Source organism: Diabrotica undecimpunctata, chromosome 7 (genome assembly GCF_040954645.1).
Source record: "Diabrotica undecimpunctata isolate CICGRU chromosome 7, icDiaUnde3, whole genome shotgun sequence".
Taxonomy (NCBI): domain Eukaryota; kingdom Metazoa; phylum Arthropoda; class Insecta; order Coleoptera; family Chrysomelidae; genus Diabrotica; species Diabrotica undecimpunctata.
The window spans coordinates 108,817,745-108,842,776 of NC_092809.1; the positions used below are offsets into that span (position 1 = coordinate 108,817,745).

General features: G+C 33.1%; 1 protein-coding gene across 4 annotated transcripts in view; it reads right to left on the minus strand.

Annotated features, from left to right (window-relative positions):
• Window positions 1-25,032, minus strand: part of metro (membrane palmitoylated protein 7-like protein metro) — an 87,954-nt gene that overhangs the window by 59,119 nt on the left and 3,803 nt on the right. For all 4 annotated transcript variants that reach the window (XM_072537959.1, XM_072537958.1, XM_072537961.1 and 1 more), the window contains one exon: window positions 822-1,102. In XM_072537959.1, the coding sequence (XP_072394060.1) occupies window positions 822-1,102 (281 nt within the window). The remainder of the gene's footprint in view (window positions 1-821; window positions 1,103-25,032) is intronic.

Genomic DNA, 25,032 nt, shown 5'->3' on the forward strand with positions numbered 1-25,032 from the left:
AAAACCCAACAACCACCACAGCAACTGATATTAGACAATGAAAGAATTGAACACGTGGATTCGTACATCTACTTGGGAACAACAGTTAACTCAAATTGGGATCAAGCGAAGGAAATACGTATAAGAGTAGAAAAGGCAAGAGCATCGTTCACTAGCATGAAGCAAACTTTCACCTCTAAAAGCCTCACCCTACCTCTCAAAATTCGACTTCTGAAATGTTATGTATTCCCGGTTTTGTTATATGGAATGGAGGCGTGGACAATGACCGCAACATTGATGAAAAAAGTAGAGGCCTTCGAAATGTGGGCTTACCGACGTATATTACGTATATCCTGGACTGAGCACGTGACCAACGAAGAGGTACTACGCCGGATAGGTAAAGAGAGAGAGGTAGGAATAAGTATAAAGAAAAGAAAGTTGGAATACTTGAGTCACGTTATGAGACACGATAAATATAGAGTACTACAGCTGATCGTTCAAGGGAAAATAGACAGCAGAAGGGGTCCAGGGAGGAGAAGACACTCGTGGCTCCAAAACTTGCCGCAATGGTTCGGATTGTCATCTGCTGAACTATTCAGATCTGCCGTAAACAAAGTCAGAATAGCTATGTTGATTGCCAACGTTCGGAACGGACAAGGCACATGAAGAAGAAGAAGTGACTTGAATCCAAAAGTAGGGAACAAAGAAATGTATAGGAAAACCAATAAACGGTTTAAATGGTAATAGCGTATTCTTGTCAATTTTTCAGTAATCTATTATGAACACACTTTAAATAAATTTAAAAAATTTACTTTTTAACTGTAACTGTAGAAATTACTTACCTGTATATGAGGCTTCTGTAATAAATAAAACAACTCTTTGCAGTCTTCGGACATGTATGGCCGTCTGACCAATTCTTCAAGAACATCGGTGAGGATGTCCATCGATGTTGATAGCATCGGAAAGAACTTGTCACTAGCACCATTGCTAATTATTTTGTTATGAACATTAACTAAAGCATGAAGTTCTTTGGATTGTAACAAAGTGCTAAGAAATCCCAATTCCTCGTCGGTCGAAGGGAGGTTGCTGGCGTGTTGAAGCGAGTTGAGGAGGCGAGTCAGTGCTAAAAGAAAAGAATAATCATATTCTTAACACTGACGATTTAATTGTCATCAATCTATTTGCCTTTATCCTTATGTGGGGCAGTGGCGGGTCCAAGGGGGCGATCAGCACCCCTCTTATACCAAGTTATATTATATACAGTGCTAGTCAAAAGTCCGTTCCGCCCTCGTATCTTTTGAACGGTTATACTTATAATAATTAAATTTGGAGGGAGGTAATAAACAGACGTAGGCTTCTTAACTAGTCATAATAATTGACGTAATAGTGATAAATGACGTTACAGTGCCACTGTGACAAATAATTTTAAATAGGACCTTATGGCAGATGATACCTCGTTTGAAAGGTATTGAAAATACCTATTCAGCCATACTAATTTTATTTGAGTTTAGGCTCATTTTGATGAATAAATTAAATAAATACTAAAATTGTAGTTTCGCATATAAAATTAATAATTATTAAAACCTCCGCCTCTGGTTACTTGTCAAAAAGTAGACGTTTTTCAATTCTCTAATTGTTTTTACATCAACGTCAACTTTTTTGACAATTAACCAAAGGCGAACGTCAGAATATTTACTTATTAATTAAAGGCGAAACTACAGTTATTTTAATATATCTATTCAATCATACTAATTTTGTTTGGATTTAAGATGATTTTGACGAATGAATTAAATAAATACTAAAATAATTCTAATTTGGCATTTAATTAATAAAAATTCTAACGTCCGCCTTTGGTTATTTATTAAAAAAGTTGACGTTAGTCAATTCTATAGTTGTTTTTAGTTTGCAAAAGCGTTTATAGCTCAATATTTAGTTTCTGTTTCTGCTCAGTTTAGTCAAGTGGTTTTTAGTTAGTTGTTCTTAGTTAATATTTAGTTTAATTATTGTTTAATAAGACGTTTAAATCTTTACAAAGGCAGAATGGTACGTACTGTAGCCGACAAAGTAGCAGCTGTGTTAATAATTGGTGAATGTGGAAATAATTTCCATGCAGCGGAACGTCTTTTTAATGAGAGGTACCCCGATCGCCCTACATCGAGAGCTTATTTGAGGAAGCTTCTTGAGAAGTTTAAACAAACAAGTAGTGATCAAGATGCCAAACGATCTGGTCGACTAACAATTAGTGATGACAAAACAATTAACATAATTTCAGAAATGGTAATGAACCCTACTTCTTCTACAGCCCAAGTTGCATCTATCTATGGAATGAGTCAAAAGACAGTACACCGAGTGTTAGCTGAAAACAAATTTCATCCATACAAATTAAAAATTGTGCACCAACTTTCAGATCATGACCCCGACCGGAGACTAGAATTCTGTGAAAATATGTCCAATATCAATTAACCAACAGCCCGATTACATAAAAACAATTTGTTTTAGTGACGAAAGTACTTTTTCTCTCAATGGAAATGTTAACACACACACAATGTGAGGTATTGGAGTGACACAAATCCTCACGTCTTTCGTGAAACACATATCTCAATTTTCAAAAAAAAAATAAATGTTAGATAGGTATTTTGGGAAACCACATAGTTGGGCCTGTTTTTCTCAACACTAACTTAACGGGTGAAATGTATCTGGAGATGTTACAAAATGCAATTGAACCGTTAATACTTGAAATTCTGGAAGATAATCCAGATGAATTCGGCAACTTGGAAATAACGTTTCAACAAGATGGTGCTCCTGCACACGATTATGGTGCAGTAAGATGTTACCTAGATGAAGAATATCGTGGTAGATCGATTGGACGACAAGTTACGATAGAATGGCCAACTCGGTCACCGGACCTCACACCATTAGATTTTTTCTATGGGGATACTTGAAATCTAAAGTTTACGCTACAGCACCCGAAAATATTGACATTTTGAAACAACGAATTGTTGAAGAATGTAGGGTAATTTCCCCCGACACATTTGAACGAGTACGGCAAGAGTTTAGAAATAGGATGCATTATTGTCACAAAGTAGATGGAGCACATTTTGAACACTTACTATAAGAACTGGTTGTTAAATATTTATTAATTAAATGAAAAGCTACAATGTTAGTATTTAGTTAATTTATTCAACAAAATGAGATTAAACTCAAACAAAATTTTTATGACTAAACAGGTATGTTCAATATAACCAAACAAGTTATCACTTGCTATAAGGTCCCTTTTAAAATTATCTATCACAGTGGCGCTGCAACGTCATCTGTCACTACTACGTCAGCTGTTATGACTAGTTGAGAAGCCTACGTCTGTTTATTACCTCCCTCCAAATTTTACTATTATAACAATAACCATTCAAAAGATACGAGAGGGGGACCGGACTTTTGACTAGCACTGTATTATAATATTCCATGTGCCAATTTTCATTAGCTTTTACAGTCGGTTCAGGTATTCTTAGCACCCCATAACCATTTAAGATCTGTGACGTCTTAAATTGATGCATGTGATGATATATTGAACCCTAAGTGTGAATGTTAATTTCTCGTAAAATATTCTCTAAGATTATAACGATAAGATAAACGAATACGTTTAATACTAAGTTGAATTTACATGAACTGGATAAGATTTGTTTGGCTGTAAAGAAATATATATATATATATATATATATATATATATATATATATATATATATATATATATATATATATATATATATATATATATATATATATTATATATATATATATATATATTATATATATATATATATATATATATTTATATATATATATATATAAGAAATACTGGATATTATTGACTGTCGATATAAACAAACAACACAGTTTATTAGGGCTACAGTCAGTAGGTTTGGCCGGGATGTTATAGAAACACTCTTTTGACTTTTGGTCGAACACACATATAAAATATAACATGTAAAATAATGGACAAAATACATTTTAAAATTTAGTTGGATAGTTAAAATTTTGTTAGTGACATCTTTTAATGGTGTGTTTTGACTGATACATAGAGAACAGAAAAAAAAACAAAAATAGTATGATTAAAAAGTAATTAGGAGTTCTTGCTATTATATTAATGGAAGTAGTATATTAAACCTGTCTTGATAGTATGCAACATGTTTTGTATGCAGGTGTATTATGGTGTGTATATGTAAAAGTAAATCTTTATTTTATTTTTGATGTTTTGTCAGTAAGTAACAATAAATGTAACTGAAATGAGCCACTACTTTATCTGGTAGTTGCATTTGTTGACTTTGATCATGCACCTCTTCATTGAATACAATTGAATAATTAAATAAAATGGTTTATTTCTCCTATTACTTTGAAGATATACCGGAAATTTCAATAGGACTTTTCATCAAAAAATAGTGTCAGCCATTTTTTTTCGAACAGACATTTTGTTAACAAGCAGGTTAGGTTAGTAATATAACTAATATAGATAATTAATATAAAAAATACTAAAGAAAGTCTAGTTGTTAAAAAAAATAAAGTGTCACAATTAGCAAATCAATTTTTTTAATTGATTATTATGATACCTGTACGAAAAGGAACAACGAAGCGGTGTTGTTATAGATTATGTAAGAGTGATACACGCTCTAAATCATTTAAAGGCAATACATATATTATTTTATGTCATACTAGTTTATTATTGAGCTTTTATTGCGTAGTTGGTAACTATTGCTTAGTTACCAACTACGCAATAGATGGCCCGCACGGTCCGGTCGTAAAGATACAAACAAAAAGATAACTTATTAGAAACATCTTTGACAGCATTTTCGTAGCTTAGCAGCATAAAACGGACGATAGAATGTCTACTAGTAACTATATTGTCAAAATGAAATCAAATTTTCGGATTTTTGAGAACATATTTATTTATAGATGCAATAACGAACTAGTACGACATAAAAGGTTGTATGCACCACGGGTATTAATAGATGTATATGCCCGCAAGCGACTTACAATCGTCGCCCTCTGGGCATAAACATCTATTTAATACCCTTGGTACATAAATAACTATTATGTTTTAAAGCCTTTATTTCTTTATAAGCAATGTTATTTCTTTATTAAATAAAAAATATTTATTTAATATATATTTCTTTATAAATTTATAAACGTATGAAGTATTATATATATATATATATATATATATATATATATATATATATATATATATATATATATATATATATATATATATATATATATCCTGCATGCGTCCACTGCCGGACATAGGTCGCCCTCAGCTCTCTCCATCTGTTTCTGTCTTATGCGGCTTGCATCCTTATTGCTAACACGCTTTAAGTCGTCAGTCCATCTAGTTGGTGGGCGTCCTGTGCTCCTTATTGCTTCTTGCCTTGGTCTCCACTCTAAAATACGTTTAGTTCATCGGTTGTCTGATAATCTGGCGACGTGTCCTGCCCAATTCCATTTAAACGACGCGATTTTTTCGATAGCGTCTGTTGTTTTTGTTCTACGACGTATTTCTTCGTTTGGAATTCGGCCTCTCAGAGAGTTACCCAACATGTGGCGCTCCATAGCCATCTGAGTTACGCGAATCTTATTAACTACCTTTTTGTGAGTGTTAATTTTTTCGCTCCAAAAGTGAGTACAGGTAACACACATTGGTCAAAGATTTTCCTTTTGAGGCATATGGGTGCATCCGATTTAAATACTACCTTTAATAATTTACCAAACGCTGCCCAGGCTAATCATATGCGACGTGGGAGCTCATATGCAGAGATTTTAGAAAGAGGTTTTTGTTAGTTTTTAAGAATTATAGAAAAATATTATTTGTAAATAAGTTTTAGGAAATTTTATAATTATAGGTAAAAATTTGTTTGTTATCGAAATGAAAAAATGGGGAATTGTGACGAGTTTTGATTGGCGGAGATTGAAAAAGGTGGGATAGGTATGTAGGAATGAAAGTTTAGCTAGATTTAGGAGAGAGAAAAGATAATCAGTTGGTTTTCCAAGTCTGTAAGACGAACAGTGATTGTTCTCTGGCGGTTCCCGAGATGTAGCAAGCAGTAGTGTTGAATGTTAGTGAGTTTTTGTGGAGTTAGTGTATCTGACAGAAGCTAAAGCAGCAAAATATTGTAAGTCATATTTTTCTACTTATATTCCAAGAGTCACTGTTCAGGCCAACGAGAGATTCAGTTTATCGTAAAGAGAAGATATTCCAAGAGTCATTTTTCACTCGGGCCAACGAGAGATTCAGTTTATCGAGAGGAGAAAGGCTATCATAATTTGAATGATTTGTGCTTTTGAAGGAGATCATTAAGGACGATATACTTGCAACAATCTGTTGTACGATTGCTGATTACATAGGGAGCGGTTGAGAGGAGATAATATAGTCTACAAGGAACAAGGATTTGGACCACTCATCATCAGAGAGAGATATTTTTGTTTTCTGCAGTTTTTTCTTTTATTGATAACACAATTTTTACACTTAATTTAGAAAGGATATAAATATTTTGATTAGGAGAGTTAGAATAGTTTGGGATTTTGAGATTTCAATTAATATTGTTTGTACCATTAATTTTGATTGTTCACGTACGTAGAACAAAATTTTGAGAATCATTATATGAGATTTGTTTATTGAAAACTTTTGAGTGTGAATTATTTCATTATTTTTATTTCAATATATAGTGTTAGATCATATGTGTTTTTTATTATTCCGGTATTCTTTGGACCTTACCTTTCACATGTAATAGCATAGATATTGAAGCACGAATTTTAACCCTGAGATAAAATAATTAAAAATTGTGATAGAGTCATAATCATATCATTTAAATAATTTTAATTAATCAAAAAAATTAATTAGCTAATTATTGCTTGGCACACCAAGACTTTAAATATCGCAATAACTGGCTTCCAAAACGTGGGGCTTGAAAATATCGCAGCTTTACATTTGAAGGAAGGGAAAGAGATCTGGAATAAGTACAGGTGATCCAGAGATAAAAACATATAACATTCAGGGAATATAAATTTGATTTATTGATTGATTGTAGTTAGTGGATATTTACTGCTATTGAATTATTTTATTTTATTTTCTTTACCAATCGTACATTTGATATTTATTTTGAATTATTTGAATTTTACTGATTGCATATTTGATATTTGTCGTGAAAATTTAATACATTTGGGAAGAAATATTGTCGTGTTCTGAAACATATAGAGTGTTGTAAAATTTCACATTTGGCGGGGACAAAAACAGTAACGAAAAGAAACAACATGTCGACCACAAGGAGTCAAAGCAAAATGCAAGAAAGGAAGGAGGATAACAGAGAAGAGGAAACAATTGTTGAAGAAGGATCGGATAATGAAGGAAATGTTACAATAGTTGAGGAGAAAAAAGAATTATCAGGAATAGAGAAAATATTACAACTAATGCAATTACAGACACAACAAATACAAGAGAATCAAAGGGAAACAAAACAAACAATAGAGAAAAACCAAATTGAAACATCAAAGAAAATGGATAGAAATCAACAAGAAACAAAACAAACAATGAGCAATATAGAGCAGCGTTTGGAAAACTATGAACAGGAAATTAAAGGATGTGTTGAGGGGATAAAGAAAGAACTGATACAACAAATAGAAGAGATTAATGAAATTAAAAAGAAAATGGGAGAACAAGAAAAGAAAGTAGAAAATAAGATGAAGGAAATCAAGATTGGCCAGAAAAAGGAATTAGAACAGTTAGAAGAAAAATTTGAAATGGCGCTACAAGAAGACAGGAAGGAAGTAGAAAGAAGATTAAAGCAAAATGAAAAACAAATGGCAGAAATTGAACTAAGAGGGGTAGAGAGAAAAGAAGTTATCATCCATGGAACAAGCGAGGCGAAAATACAATTTGGCGGGGATATTCAGAAAACACACCCAGTACCGTTTGTTAAAAATTTGAAAACCAAATTACAACATATTAGATATTTTGACGATTGCAAAGAAACAATTAGAAACCATTTGAAAGAAGGAGCAGCGTTATGGTATGAAAGCAAGGAAGATGAGTTTGAAAATTGGACAGATTTTGAAAATAAATTTCTCAACTATTTCTGGGGGGAAAATAAACAGAGAGAAATCAACCAAGAGCTACAGAATGGAAAATATCACGAAAAAATGGGAATATCTGAAGAAAGATATGCTTTGCAGATATATAACAATTCAAAATATCTAGAATACAAATATTCTACCGAACAGCTGGTAGAAATGATCAGCAGACATTTTGAGGAAACGTTGGAAGATCACGCGATTTTGAGAAACTATCAAGATATTGATAGTTTGTGCCAATTCCTTCAATTAAAAGAAGCGAAAAGAAAATAAATGAGAAATAGAAGACAACATGACCAATATAATGGACCGGAAAGAAGGTATTCACCAAATTATGACCAGAGAAACCGACATCCCAGATCAACAAACGAATATAGGCCGAGAAATTACAATAATTACAATAGACAACAAAATTACGATAACCGGAATGATACACAAAATAGAACAAATGAAAATCACAACAGGAATAGAGATGCAAAAAATCCTCCGAATAGGAATACGAACGAACAAAGGGACGATAGAAATAATCAGAGATTCCAACGACAAAACAGAAGAGAGATGAATCATGTGGCAATAGAAAAGGAGGAAGAAGAAGTATTCAATGAATCCAGACAGGATTTTCAATAAGGCATCCACTAAACAAAAGAAAAACTCTCCGGTATATTTTGTCACCCGAGAGAGTTTATACAGTTGGCGGGAAACGAAAAACAAAATTCTAATTCCAATCTAATTTTTTTAGATGCATTTATAAAACATAAAGCGATTAAAATTCTGATTGATTCTGGATCGGAAATTTCGTTAATCAATAAAAAACTAGTAAAAGAATTAAATATGGACAGATTTGTGTATAAGATTCCGAGGGTTGCTTTAGTGGGTGCAAATAATAAAAAATTGACGACAGTAAACGAAGGTTTAGGAGTACGGATCAGAGTGGGAGACCAATTCTATATTATGCAATGTGTGGTGATCGAAGATCTAAATCATGATATGATAGCGGGAATTGATGAATTGAGTGAAAAACATATCACCATCAATTTTTCGGAAAATCAACTGGAAATCAGAGCAGAACCAGACAACATAGAAGAAGAAAAGGAAACAGATAGGAGAAAATTTTCTGAAAGGATAAATGGACAAGAAAAACATAAAGAAATCAATATGACGGTAGAGGATAAATCGAAAGCTCAAGAAAAAAATCAATCCGAAGAGCAAAAGAGAATAAAAAAAAAGAAGAAGAGTTCGAAAAGAAAGCAGGAAAAAAAGGAAGTTATAAGCAGAAAAATGGAAGGAGCCGAAACATGGTGCTCGGAATACCAGATAGAAATTAAAGATAAAGAAAAAATAGAAGAAGAAATAACGGAAGAGGACAGAGAAGAAATGGCAATTATGGACGAGAATCCAGAATTTTGTGAAGAAGTAATACGGACAGTGAACACATGTGAACAAACTGAAGATGAAAGAAAAATAATATGTGGAGAAAACATGGAGAAGGAAATAGAGAAGATTTTAGAAAATTATGGAGATCTTATTAATGAAGAAAGCCGAGTGGCTAAAAATTATGAACATTCTTTTAAAGTTAAAAACTTAGAAAATTTTAAATCGAAAACATATCCAATCCCGTATAAATACAGGCAAAGCGTCGGACAGGAAATTGAAAATATGATCAAAGACAAGGTGATCGAAAGATGTGACTCTCCATATATCAACCCGATAGTATGCGTAAAAAAATCAAATGGTGATTTGCGATTATGTTTAGACGCAAGAAACATTAATTCGCACACAATCGCGCAATACGAAGCGCCTTTGAACATAGAAGCCATTTTTGGACGAATCACAGGATCACACATTTTCTCCAAAATCGATTTGAAACACAGTTTTTGGTTAATACCTTTGGCAGAAAAGTGTCGAAATTATACCGCTTTTTCTATCGACGGAGTGGAGTACCGATTTAGGGTAGTACCATTTGGACTACAAAGTGCATGCGCTGCTTTGGTTCGCGCATTACACACAATTTTAAATAGGCATGGAGAATTTGTTGTACATTACATAGATGATTTATTAATTTTCTCACCGGATGTAACAAGCCATCTACGACATATTCATACTGTTCTCGAAGAACTTGATCAAGCCGGATTAAAATTAAATATTCAAAAGTGTCAGTTTTTCCAAAAAGAGGTATTGTATTTAGGATTCAAATTAGACACAAAAGGGATTAGTCTTGCAAAAGATAGAATCGAAGTCATAAACAACTACCCTAGGCCAACCAATTTAAAAACTTTGCGGGGATTTTTAGGAATGGTAAACTATTTCAAAAAGCTGATACCAGACCTCAGTACAAAAGAAATACCGCTAATAGCATTACTTAAGAAAAATGTCAGATGGAAATGGGGAACTGAACAAGAAATCGCTTTCAAAAATTTAAAAGGAGCGTTTTCCACAGCTGTAAGAGTGCACCACCCAAGATATGAGCAACCTTTCATTCTCAGGACCGATGCTTCCATAAAAAAATTTGCAGGGGTGTTATCACAGATACAAGACGATATAGAGGTGCCAATATGTTTTGTTTCCCGTGTAACCAAAACGTATGAGAGAAAATACAGCGTTACTGAATTAGAGTTTGCCAGTGTGTCATTTTGTGTAAACAAATTACGTTTTTACCTACTTGGGGCAAGATTCACCATTGAAACGGACCATGCAGCGTTGGTACACATAATGAAAAATAGGTTGGTAAATAATAGAATTCATAGGGGCATTCTTTTACTCCAAGAATATGATTTTGAATTTAAATATATCAAAGGAACGGACAATATTTTGGCTGATGCGTTGACGAGAGATGAACAATTCCGCAAAGAGGATCACAAAACTCTCCACGTAGGCATGAACATAATGAGAGAAGAAGCAGGCTTATTTTCTTTGGCCAAAATCAGGGAAAATCAGGAAGAATTGAATGAAAGAGAAAAGCAAAGGGCTGAACAAGAAAATAACCTATATTTTAAGAGGGTCGATGGTAAAGAACTCTATGTAATCACGGAGCAAATGGCAAAAGAAGTTTTTTTAAAGTTACACTGTGACAACAGACATATTGGAAGTAGAAAGGTGTGGCTTATGTTCAGGGAGAACTACATTTGTCGACAGGACTATACAATAGCCAAAGAGGTGACTCGAAATTGTGTGACATGCCAAAAGTGTAAAAGTAGGAACTTTAAAAATGAAAACGTCACAAAAAACGTCGTAGCTCGGAAGAAACTGGATATTGTTGCTATTGATATGTTGAGCGATTTGATACCAACAACTCAAAGGAATAAACACATATTAGTTATGGTGGATCTTTTCTCAAAATATGTTAAATTGTACGCATGCAGAACCACAAAAGGAATTGAAATACTTAGGAAGATAGACAATTTTATAGAAACGGTGGGAAGACCAGACAATATTTTATTGGACAATGCGACATATTTTAGGAACGAACGTTTTAAAAGGGAATTAAGAGAGAGGGGCATCGATACAAAATTTATAAGCATCCGTCATCCACAGAGCAACCCATCGGAGCGTTTTATACAAGAAGTCACAAAATTTCTACGAATTGCCGCGGAAGAACATCATCGACATTGGGACAGAAAAGTGTTTGAGATCGAGACCTATTTGAATTGTGCTCCAAATACGGTTACCAAAGAGACGCCTTTATATATAATGAAAGGAACAATGCCTACAAGACCATGGGAAGACACCGCCCCCAGACAATACGAAGAAGTGATCGAGTTGGTTCAAAGAAGATTGAGACGAAGTGGAGAGAAATATCTCCAAAGACAAGAGAGAACCCGAAGAAGAAGGCCGATCAAATTCCAGAAAGGAGATAAAGTCTTAGTGAAGGCAATGAGGGTGTCGAATTTACAAAATGGTATTTGTGCTAAATTGATGCCGATATTTGAAGGTCCATATAGGGTCAATACGGAAAATGGGGTAAATAGTTATGAATTAGCGCACATAGAGACAGGAAATATACGGGGTATTTTTAACATTCACGACATCTATCAATATCATGAATAGATTTTAATAACATAGTGAAATAATTTGATCCTGGAAAACTTTTGTCATTGTTAAAATTTAACAAAGAGTTTTTGGCAGATCAAATGGCGGGGATTTGTTATGATATGTAAAATCGAGAAAAATATTGGGTTGATTAAAATATTTCAAAGTTCAAAAACATTAAAATAATTCAGATAAGTAGGATAATAACCAACAAACATTTCGAAGAAGGAAAGTTTTTAAATTCTTGGATTACCTGTATTAAACAAAATGTAAGCTATGCATAAATTATTTCTTTGTTATACTTGAGTGACCCGCATAATTTTAAGTGAAATCCAAAGACAATTTAACCGGGTTTTCCAAATACATTAATGCAGTGATTAGAGACAATTAGAAGAGATTTTAGAAAGAGGTTTTTGTTAGTTTTTAAGAATTATAGAAAAATATTATTTGTAAATAAGTTTTAGGAAATTTTATAATTATAGGTAAAAATTTGTTTGTTATCGAAATGAAAAAATGGGGGAATTGTGAAGAGTTTTGATTGGCGGAGATTGAAAAAGGTGGGATAGGTATGTAGGAATGAAAGTTTAGCTAGATTTAGGAGAGAGAAAAGATAATCAGTTGGTTTTCCAAGTCTGTAAGACGAACAGTGATTGTTCTCTGGCGGTTCCCGAGATGTAGCAAGCAGTAGTGTTGAATGTTAGTGAGTTTTTGTGGAGTTAGTGTATCTGACAGAAGCTGAAGCAGCAAAATATTGTAAGTCATATTTTTCTACTTATATTCCAAGAGTCACTGTTCAGGCCAACGAGAGATTCAGTTTATCGTAAAGAGAAGATATTCCAAGAGTCATTTTTCACTCGGGCCAACGAGAGATTCAGTTTATCGAGAGGAGAAAGGCTATCATAATTTGAATGATTTGTGCTTTTGAAGGAGATCATTAAGGACGATATACTTGCAACAATCTGTTGTACGATTGCTGATTACATAGGGAGCGGTTGAGAGGAGATAATATAGTCTACAAGGAACAAGGATTTGGACCACTCATCATCAGAGAGAGATATTTTTGTTTTCTGCAGTTTTTTCTTTTATTGATAACACAATTTTTACACTTAATTTAGAAAGGATATAAATATTTTGATTAGGAGAGTTAGAATAGTTTGGGATTTTGAGATTTCAATTAATATTGTTTGTACCATTAATTTTGATTGTTCACGTACGTAGAACAAAATTTTGAGAATCATTATATGAGATTTGTTTATTGAAAACTTTTGAGTGTGAATTATTTCATTATTTTTATTTCAATATATAGTGTTAGATCATATGTGTTTTTTATTATTCCGGTATTCTTTGGACCTTACCTTTCACATGTAATAGCATAGATATTGAAGCACGAATTTTAACCCTGAGATAAAAGAATTAAAAATTGTGATAGAGTCATAATCATATCATTTAAATAATTTTAATTAATCAAAAAAATTAATTAGCTAATTATTGCTTGACACACCAAGACTTTAAATATCGCAATAATATATATATATATATATATATATATATATATATATATATATATATATATATATATATATATATATATATATATATATATATATATTATACGTCCTTGTCAAATCTCTGCCTGTACGAGAAACATGGCAAATGATGAAAAGTCCTATTATTAATAGAAATGTCAAGAGAAATGAAAAAAATAGAGCCCCAGGAGAAAATGGTTCAAACTTACAAGTAATAAGGCGAAATCCTTAGTCTTTTAGAACACATAGTCCAGTCGGTTTAGGCGAAAGAAGGCTCAATCTTGCATGATGGGCTACCCCAAATTTTATTGTTCGAACCTTTAGGGGGGATCACTATTGGTGTAAATTTAAAATCGCGACTGAATCCCACCGTTGCGTAAGCTGCCATCTTGAATTTAGGGGAGAACCAGGAAAATAGTGGTTGGGGGGAAGCATAATTATTGAATTATCTCGTTTATTATTAACTTTACGTTATGACTGTACATAAACAAAAATAGAGAGATACATTTTGATTTGTTTGATTTTTGTGCTACAAAACCTATTTATATAAACTTATTTTAAACATCAATTGTGGCTAATTCTCATTGAAATAGTAATCGCCACAAGAAAATAGCTTCAGAACAATAATAAAATGTGGGGTGGCTCGCCGTGTAAGGACAAATGGCATCCCGACTGAACTAACATGACAAGTAAGTTTTCAAATAATTTATTTTTAAATAAAGAAAATGGTAACATTCTCTTAATCTGAATATTTTGTTTTTGACTATACCATATTTATTTCCATTGATTAGTATGATCTCTTTATCACCGCCGGTTTAACCAGGCGTCTTTTCGGCGCTGTAGCACCGGGCGGTTGAAGGTTCCCGGGCGGTATGCGCGAAGCGCGTACTGTTACAAAATTTTATGGTCTTGGTAAAATAAAATTTGCATACAAATCCACAAGATATAATAATAATGAAATTTTATTTTATCATTAACTTTAAAACAACAATTTATAAATAAATTATTATTATTACCGTCGACGTAGGTATATGGTTTATGGACGGTGTTCAGTTTATGTTATCTAAATGTCAAATAACGTACAAACATGCCGCCGTAAAATTATATCATTTTACGACGTTTAAAGGTGGGTACACATATGCGAGCAGAACTGTTCGCGAACCGTTTGTGAACGCTATATTCGTTAATTTGTACGACGGGACGAACCTCTTGCGAGCTGTTCGTTCGTTGCTCGTCAGGAACCACAGCCTGTCGGTTTTTGGGACGAACACAAAGAATGTTCGCAGAACTATAAATTGTGTCTATAAATTGTTTCTGCTAAGTGTGCGATGAGATCATTCGGTTAAACAAAATTGCTGAACGAGCGCGGCTTATTCAAAAGTAACGAGAGAAATTAATAACAGATAATGTAAACAAAATACCGAAATGTTTAGAATAACGAAGTAAATTAATTCTCGGTTTGTTATTAGATACTTAGGGTATTGGATAGTCGAACATAAACATATTTTCAACGAACTGTTCGCGAACAGCTCACGAGCAGTTCGCAAACAGTTCGGCTCGCATATATGTACCCACCTTTACATTTGAAACTGTGTAGGTAATTATAATCTGTAATAAAACATTAATATAATAAATGTTCAATAGAAAAATATGGAAGGCGGAAATAACCTGGATCTTTCTGTCGTAAAAGGAAACAAGAAAAGCAGGAAAGACAAAATAAAACATACACAGCATATTTTACAACGGATTGAAATCAAGACGACACTAAAAATATTTCCCAGCCCAGTCCTAGTTTTAGTGCTACTAGTGATAAATAAATTTATATTCGACCACATGAACCTATTTTGGAGACTTCAAAATCAGTGCCAGAGCACTTAGTATCACCTGTTTCAAAAGTATTAGAAGATGAAGAAGGAACCACAAGTAACTCGTGTAAGGCATATTTAAATTTTTTGTAACGAAGCTAAAACGCAAAAAGATAACAGTGACTTTACAAATGGTAACTAAGACAGGACAATGACAAATAATTTTTTTTTTTTTTTTTTCAGATCCAAAACAGGATTTACTTAATTTTAAAAATTCCAGCACTTTGGCAAGATTGCCATAATTATGCAGAAATGATTCTAGAAAAATGAGTCGAACAGAATCTTATAGATATGGACTTTTCAATGTCAAAAAGAAATTTCGGCGAACAAAACAGGTATGCCAGTAAGCAAATATTTTATAAAAAACTCGTTAATGGAGAAGTGGTTCGCCGCGATTGGGAAATTTACTCCGACAGAACTGGTAATATATTTTGTCTTTATTGTGTCTTGTTTGGAAAAAAAGAACCAATTTAAAACAGGATTTTCATTATCGAATAAAAGTAAGAAAAGATTTAACAAACATGCAAGATCCAATGATCATATAGATAATCTGAAAATTTATATGACTCGTTTATTAAAGCAAAGAAGAGTTGATGTAGAATTCGAAAAGGAAATTAGCACTGCGAAAGAATATTGGGTTAAAGTACTAGAAAGAATCATAAGTGTAAAAAAGTTTCTGTCTACTAGGGAATTGGCATTTAGAGGTACTCATGAAAAAATTGACGAAAAACGGAATGGAAACTACTTACGTTTAGTGGAACTTATTGTACGATCCATTTTTAATTAAAAGATAATATTAATAAACGAGTATAATTTAGGTAAGGGCAAAACGTCATGTCTATCAAAAATATATGTAACGAATTACTGGTATACTGGTATAGGCCAGTCTTACAATGCCAGTATTACGAGTGGCAAGTATTCTGGTTTGCACGCACGTATCAAAGTTTACAATGATTTAGCTCTCTTTGTGCTGTGTGCTGCTCATTCTTTAAATTTGGTTGTCCAAAATGCAGTAGATTGTTGTTTGGAAACAACATCTTTTTTTATGTTGGTACAAGCTATCTACAATATTTTCTCCGTGTCTACATACAGGTGGGTGGAGGAGACAACAGTTATTAACAGTTATTAACAACAGCAATAAAGGATTTGCCTGATTCGGGGCAGACACTGTTACCTAAAAGAGTGAATACAATCCGTTGGTCTTCTCGTTTTCTTCTTCTTCTTCTTCCTACTTTATAAATAGGCTTAATGCCTGTTCTACTTCGGTTTTTAGCCTCAATTGACGTTGTCTGACCATCTTTTCCTCGGTCGTCCCAATGATCTTCCATTTGGCGATTTGTCTCTTGCTATTCGTACTATTCTATTTTCTGTCATTCTTTCGATGTGTTGATTCCATTCCACTTTTCTTCTTTTGGTCCACGCGTTTATTTCCTCTATACCACATCTCGCTCGTATTTCCTCACTTCTTCCTCTGTCTCTTCGTAAGACTTTCATTTCTGTTGTTTCCAGTAGTCTTTGTGTTTTCGCCGTATCTGCTCTTCGGAGAGACATCCTACTGCTCTGTTTGCCATGTTCACTTGTTTTTGTACTTTTTCTTCCACTTTTCCGTAGCTTGACAGTTTTATTCCCAAGTATTCAGTTTCCGTCACTTGTTCTATTATTTTGTTATTTACGACTAGTTTACATCGTCTCGGTTCCGCTGATATCACTATCGTTTTAGTTTTCTCTGTTGAGATCTCCATGTTGTATATAAGCGCCGTATCTTCGAATTCTTTAATTAATCTTTGTAGGTCATCTTCATTTTCGGCTGTTATTATGGCGTCGTCGGCGTAGCATATTATCCTTATTTCCTTTTCTCCCATTCTATACCCTCTTCTTTTTTTAACTTTCTTTATGATTTCATCTATTATCAGATTAAATATTAATGGGCTCAGCGAATCTCCTTGTCCAAAGCCAGTTTCATATTTGATAGGTTGCGATAGTTTTCCTTTACATCTTACCATAGCTATGTTATCTTTTATATATTCTCAATGGTTTTTACTAAATCCAGTGATATTCCCTTTTCATATAATAAATGTATCGCGTCCCTAATTCTCACTATATCAAATGCTTTCTTCAAATCTATCAGACACATATATGCTGGTTTGTTGTATTCCAGCGACTTTTCTTTTATTTGTCATATTACAAAAACTGCATCCGTGCATGATCTTCCTGTCCGAAATCCTTGCTGTTCCTCTTGCAGAGATATTCGTTCGTTTATTTTTGTCGCTATTATGCTTGTTGTCAATTTGAGTATTGTATTTAATAGATTTATTGCTCGATAATTATTGGGGTCTTTCTTATCTCCTTTTTTGAAGAACATCACCATGATCGCTCTCCTCCATTCATCTGGTATTCTGTTCGTGGTGATTATTTTATTAATAAAAAGTTGCAGTTGTTGTACAAGGTGATCACCTCCATATTTTAAGAGTTCATTTGGTATTTGATCTTCTCCTGGTGACTTTCTGTTTTTTAATTTGTTTATTCCTTCTTTCACATCGTTTTGGGAGATTTCGGTCTTTTCCTCAGTTATCTTATTTGGCGTTTCTGGTAAAAGTTCTTCGTTTTGTTTTTTAAACATTTCTGTCAGGAAGGCCACCCATATATCCTCTTGTATGTGTTCTATTTCAACCAGTTCTTTCATTTCGCTTCTTTGTTGTCTTATGAAGCGCCATACTTGTTTCTTTTGTCCATAGAAATCCATCTCTAGTCCTTTTGTAAATCTTTCCCAGTAATCTGTTTTTGTTTTTCTTACCAATTGATGAGTTTCAGTTCTTATTCTTCTTCTCGTTTTGATGCCGTAAAAGCGTTAAAAATCAATTACGGTTTGATTAAAACATGTTTGATTAAATTGTCGTAATTATTTTAATAATACATAAATACGGTGAGAATAAACATAAATAATATACATAAATAATACAAATACGGTGAGAACCAACAACGAGGAATCCGAAGAATTTACTACACAAGTCAAGGCGTCAAACAGGGATGCGTGTTGAGCCCACTGCTGTTCTCAGTGGTACTGGATGAAGCAATAAAGTAAGCCAAGAGAAGAATGAGAAAACTAACATTAGGATACTGGCAAATGAAACAGACTCAACTATCAGAGCTTCTATTTGCAGACGACATGGTTTTGATAGCAGAAAACAGAGAAGACCTACAGAACAACCTTGAAATCCTAGAAGAAGAACTGTCAAACATAAATATGAAAATAAATACAGAGAAAACAACAACAATGATAATTTCAAATAAGAGAAAGACACACGCAATACAATTAAACGGAAAACAACTAGAACAAGTGGAACATTTTAAATACCTAGGAGCAATGATTGAATCAAACGGTAAACAAGTCATGGAAATAAATGAGAGAATGGGACGAACAGGAAGCTTATTTAACACTATGAAAACAACATTTTTGGGGAAAAAAGAAATACCGGAGAAGGTAAAAACGGCAGTCGTTAAATCAGTAGTTAGACCTACAATCATCTATAACAGCGAGTCATGGACATTGACTGGGAGCAAAAATCTCGAGTCAATGCTATGGAAATGAGGTTCCTGAGGAAAATAGCAAACAGAAAGAAGACAGACAAAATACGAAACGAAACAATCAGACAAAACCTAAAACTAGAACCAATAAACGAAAAAATAGTAGAGGGGCAACTAAGATGATTCGGGCACGTGTGTAGAATGTCGAATGAAAGATTAACAAAACGAGTGTTTGAAACGTGAATGCAAGGGAAAAACAAACGAGAAAGACCAAGAGTTAGGTGGGTAGACGAAATCAGAAAAGAAGTTGAGAAGAAAGGATTGACATGGGAAAGTGCACGAAATCTAACACAAGACCGGATAGCATGGAGACAACAGTGCAAATCTTAACCCCACCAGCCTTACACCTAACGGTAGAAAGTCTTAGGACTAAGTAAGTAAGTAAAACATGTTTGATTAAAATGTCGTAATCATATAAATGAGAAAAATGTCTTAAGAGTTGATGCAGCTTCTCTATCGGTAAAACTTGATTTGTTGGAAAACGGAATAATGTTATCATTCTGGTTTGACATTTTAGGAAAAGTTAATGAGGTGAATAAAGCAGTAAAAAAGGAAAATATGGATTTAAGCACAACCGCCCATCTGTTATCATCTTTAGCAGATTATTTTGGTTTCTTACGTGATCGGTTTGATCACTACGAGTCCTTAAGAATTTTGTTAACAGGGAACGAAAATTATGCTGAGAAGAGAATTATCAAAAAAAATTGCATTTATGAGAAAAGAATTCGGAGGCAAGTTTAAGCCAAAAAGAAAAAATGCGAACACAATGTTGTTTTTATAATAAGTCGGAGATTATTCGCCGATCTGTTAGTTAAAAATCTTGTTCAAGAGCATTTGAATTTTCGTTTAAACTAAAAACTACGGAAGATGAAGATCAGCAACCGAATTACACCAAAAATACAAGCAAGATGTGGATGTGTATTTTCCCCAAGAATGTGTTCATTTAAAGCATTTGTTAATGTCTCTTCCCCAATTAAAAATAGACAATCCTTTAGAATTGGTACAGGTTTTATACGAAACTAAATTATTATCTTCATTTCCAAACGTTAATATTTGCCTGCGTATTTTTTCTCCATAATGGTCGCAAATGCAAGTGGCGAACGATCTCTTTCGACACTAAAAAGGGTAAAGACCTACTTAAAAAATTAACAATTTTATCCATTAACGAGGACCTGCTAAATGAATTAAATATAAATGATATCGAAAACTTCGCTTCGGTAAAAGTAAGAAAACAATCTTTTCAATAGTAATGGTATTTGATTACCTAGCTCATGTTACCTGTTTGAATGTTATTAGGTACATTTTTATTTTACTTTTTGAAGTTCGCCCTTAATTTTTTTCTTGTATTTTGTTTAGTATTCATTTAAGTTTGAAACCAAAAAAAGTTGTAATTATTTTCCTTATTTTAATAAACTTGTATTCAAAATATGTTTTGTTGAATTGAAATAAAGTTAAGAAATATTTTTGAACCTGGTCGCGGCATCCGTATCAGCACCGGGCGGCAGACTGTGTTAAACTGGCACTGCTCTTTATTAATATGGGCGGGCATGTTTTCGACGCTGAAGTACCTGAGGGTCTTTAAAGTACCCTTGTTTTGGACGTTTTTGTAATTAGGGTTTAATGATTGAAATTTACTTAGTTACTAGTTATTAGTTTGTCAGAGAATAGTGAAAAGTGAACATGGAAATTTCAACGTTAGTAAGTAATCATGGTAAAATTTTGCTCAAAGTGAACAGTTTTACTTTTTCTCAAGATAAAGTACTAAAATCGGGAGAAACGTATTGGAGGTGCGTAAAACGGTCGTGTAAAGCGAAGATATTTACGAAAGGGTCAGAAAAGTTAGTGATCCGAAGTAATCTAGAACATAATCACGAGTGTGATATCAAGACGCTTAATAGACAGATTGTGCGTAGCAGTGCCAAAAGGAAGGCTAAGGATAATTTGACCGAAAGGCCGTCCAAAATCATACATAGTGCGTTGAAAGAAAATGTAGATTGCTTGAGCCACATGTCTGTTAAAGACGTTAATTTAATACGAAATCAAATATACAGTGAACGGCGAATGGCTCAACCGAAACTGCCCAAAAGTAAAGAAGAAACTATTGCTGCGGTAAATATTATGAATATCAAAACACTTAAAGACGAGAATTTTATATTTACGGTTGAACTAAGTTCTAACATTATCATCTTCTCGTGTAACACTAACATGCGTTTTCTGTGCGGCAGTGAAACGATTTATATGGAAGGTACATTTAGTTACTGTGCTCAATATTTCAAGCAATTTTTTACCATACATGTATTTATCAATGGACATTATATACCATTGTGTTATTGTTTACTTCCCGACAAATCGGAACAAATCTATATAAAACTATTTAATGTTTTGAAACGCAAATGTGAAGTAATTGGTCTAAAATTCAATCCAAAAATCATTTTCTCCGATTTTGAAATTGCTATCCACAATGCTGCGCGTTTTGAATTTCCAAATGTGCACATTAAAGGGTGCCGTTTTCATCTTATGCAAGCTTGGTATCGTAATATCGGTGGTTGTGGCTTAATTCGGGAATATAAATTGGCAGACAGTGAAATATCTAAATCGCTGAAATATATTTTTGGGCTGCCATTTTTACCTCCCTCAGAAGTCGAAGAATCTTTCATAAATGATTTTATGGCTATTCAACCAAAGGATTCAAAAATTGAAAAGTGTTTTCCGACTACTTATTGGACAACTACATTGGCGACCACGCAACATTTCCGTCGGAGATGTGGGCTGCGATGAGTGAGATTTTACAATTAACAACTAATGCTTGTGAATCGTTCCACTCACGTTTTAATGATAATTTTTACCATGCTCATCCAAATATTTTCCATTTTATTGATGTTTTAAAAAATTTTCAAACTGAAACTAAAATTAATAGTGTCTGTAATAGTGAAAGTAATAGACTTAAAGATCCAAAGAGTAGAAAAAAAATTATGTTCGTTAGAAATAGGATACATGAGTATCAAACTAACTGTATCGATCGATTCCATTTCGTAAAATGTATGTCGTATTTATTTCAAAGTGCAAAATAAACCTTATCAAGCTTAATCTCTAGAATTTTATTACCTGACTTTCCATTTACATTTCAATTACACCCAGCGTCCAAATCATGTATGCAGAAACAGGTAATTTTATTTTTCAGTGTCGAATTTTAAATTTAGCGTCCAAATCATGCACGCCCATTAATATTTTCTATGCAAAGTATGTGCTTTCAAAAAGGCTTGACAATATTTATGATGAGGAAATATAAAAATTTCGCGAGTTTATACAAAATAAAGTTGCTTAGTGTATTGTGTAATAAAACGATAAAAGAGTTTATGTTCATATGTATTTTGTAGAAAAAAAAATATTTATACCAATAAAAAATAAATTTTTATTTGTTGGACATAATTATGAATATTAGGAATGGACTGAAATGGAAATGAATATATTTTCATATATAATTTAATTTTTTGAGCTAGATGCAATAAATATAAATGTACATATTTTTAAAAAAATATATGTATTTTCGTTTTTTATATATTTTTATTTTAAATATGGGTTTTAGTAGGTGATTTACTAACGTCTACGTAAATATTTTTATTTTCAGAGAGAAAATACGATCCAGAAAATTAAAAAGATGCAGCTATTTTATTGGAATTACTGGATACCGTTTCTGATATTGAACTTAGTGACGAGGATGAGGAGGAAGATATTCCAGAAATCTTCTCAAGTAAAATAAAAGTTCGTGTAGGTGTCGATAAATTGAGACCTACCCTTGATGTGTTATCTGAGTCATACTGGAATGAGGAGAAAGATAAAGCTGACATTTCACAGCCCTCGTCAGGCAAGAAAAAAGAAGTTCGTGTAGGGACTAATCACACAAGGCCCACAAAGATTCAAATCCCTGAGTGACATGAGGATGACGAGAACGAATCTGGGTCAATCGAGGCTGATGAAAACGATTTACCATTTGATGGACCATCTACTTAAAAAAAAAAGGCAATTTTAGCTTTGTAACAACTAAAAAATCTGTAAAATAGCGTAAGAAAGATTTTCAACCTCCAGATTTGAATTCGTGGAAGTCTTAGTCGAGGTATTACTAGAGCAATTTAAAAAGGCTTCCATATAATTCTACACTTACCCCTAGAATAAATGAGTTTGAATCATTTCAACTCTTGACTTCCTGATTATAGTGTTGATGGGTTTTAAATTATTTTTTTAGGATTATTTGATTTATATTTAATTTTGTTTTGGGGGTGGTCATGACCCCCGTGACCCCCCCTTGGATCCGCCACTGTCGGTGCTACAATAATTCTTTATCTTACATTAAGAATAAATAATGAAGGGCACAAGTTATATTACGATAATTACTTTTCCTCGTGTCAACTTCTTCAAGTCTTAAAATCAAAAAAAATATTAGAAGCTGGAACAATTCGAGGCAATGGGTTCAACAATCCTCCTGTGAAAACCTATAAACAAATGTCGAAAAATGGTAGAGGAACTACTGTTTAGATTTTGATGGTTGGTCGAATGTCCATAACGATTCCATAGTGTGCATTATAGTTAATCCAAAGTCTGATGACGTTTATTTATAGGAAATTTTTGATACGTCAGGCCATGCTCATACTTCAGATTATCTTGAGTCAATTACGTATGATAGCGTTAAGAAATGTGAGGGCGAGTTAAAATGCAAAGTTTGCTCAGTAGTTACAGATAATGCCGCTAATGTAAAGAAAACATATCTCTTGCTAGAGAAGCGGCTATAACTTGATATTATTACATACGGCTGCTCTGCGCACATTTTAAACCTTCTGGCTAACGGCTGCCAATCCTCCAATATCACTTAACACGTACTTAGTATTGTTAAATACTTTCGGAATAATCATTTGGCAAATGCATATTACCGCAAATCTGTAAATTAAAAATTTGTTGTAGGTACTCATTGAAGTTCGATGAAATACAATGTGCGATTGACTGGAATCTTTATATTAAAGCTTGGCCAACATTGCTTAAAATTTGTGAAGAAAATAGGCGATAGACAAAGATATACCTAAAGGCTAAAGTAGGAAATGTAGGAATTAAAAGAAGTGCAGAATACTTACTTTTACTATGTAAACCCATTTCCGTAGCACTTGATACAGTACAAATTAATACATGTACAATTAGTGATGCTGTACGTGTATGGAAGGAGCTTGAAAACAATTTCAGAAATATTGGAAATGAGGATTGTATAAGAAAATTCGAAAATCAATATAAAATGGCAATGACAGAAGCACATTTTTTATCTTATATGCTTGACAAAAAGGAAAAATCTCTTTAGGTAGATTTAACACAGATAAACTGACCTAGAAATTGACGTTTTGCAAGTAATTATAAAGTTTCAGAAAAAAATGTCAATAACATTTTTTTGAAAAGTGTCACTTTACAAGTGACACCGATTGAGTGGTGGAAAAGCCAGAAAAATATTGATAATAACATCATTAATGTTATTGAACAACTTCACACAGCCCAAACGTCTTCGGCTGGCGTTGAAAGAATTTTTTCTTCAGTTGGGCTAGTGCAGTCGAAACTTTGAAACAGGTCGAGTACAGCAAAAGCCTCCAAACTGGTGTTTTTATTCAAAGTCTTTATTACATCAGCCTCAAATGAAGATAAATAAATTCTGTTTTTGTATTTTCGAACTTAATTATGTTGAATATTGTTACGTTTGAAGATGTTTTTTTTGTTATATTAATTTTTTGTGTGTGTAAATAAAAATAAAAGTTCTTATACCACCATATTATAAAATCTTAACCATTTTTTCAGTGTTTATTACTATTATTTTATAACATTATTTATTAATTTTTAAAGTATTTAGACTTATAATACTTTGTATCAAATAAACCTGGTTTAAACCAAAAAACCTGTTTTTTTAA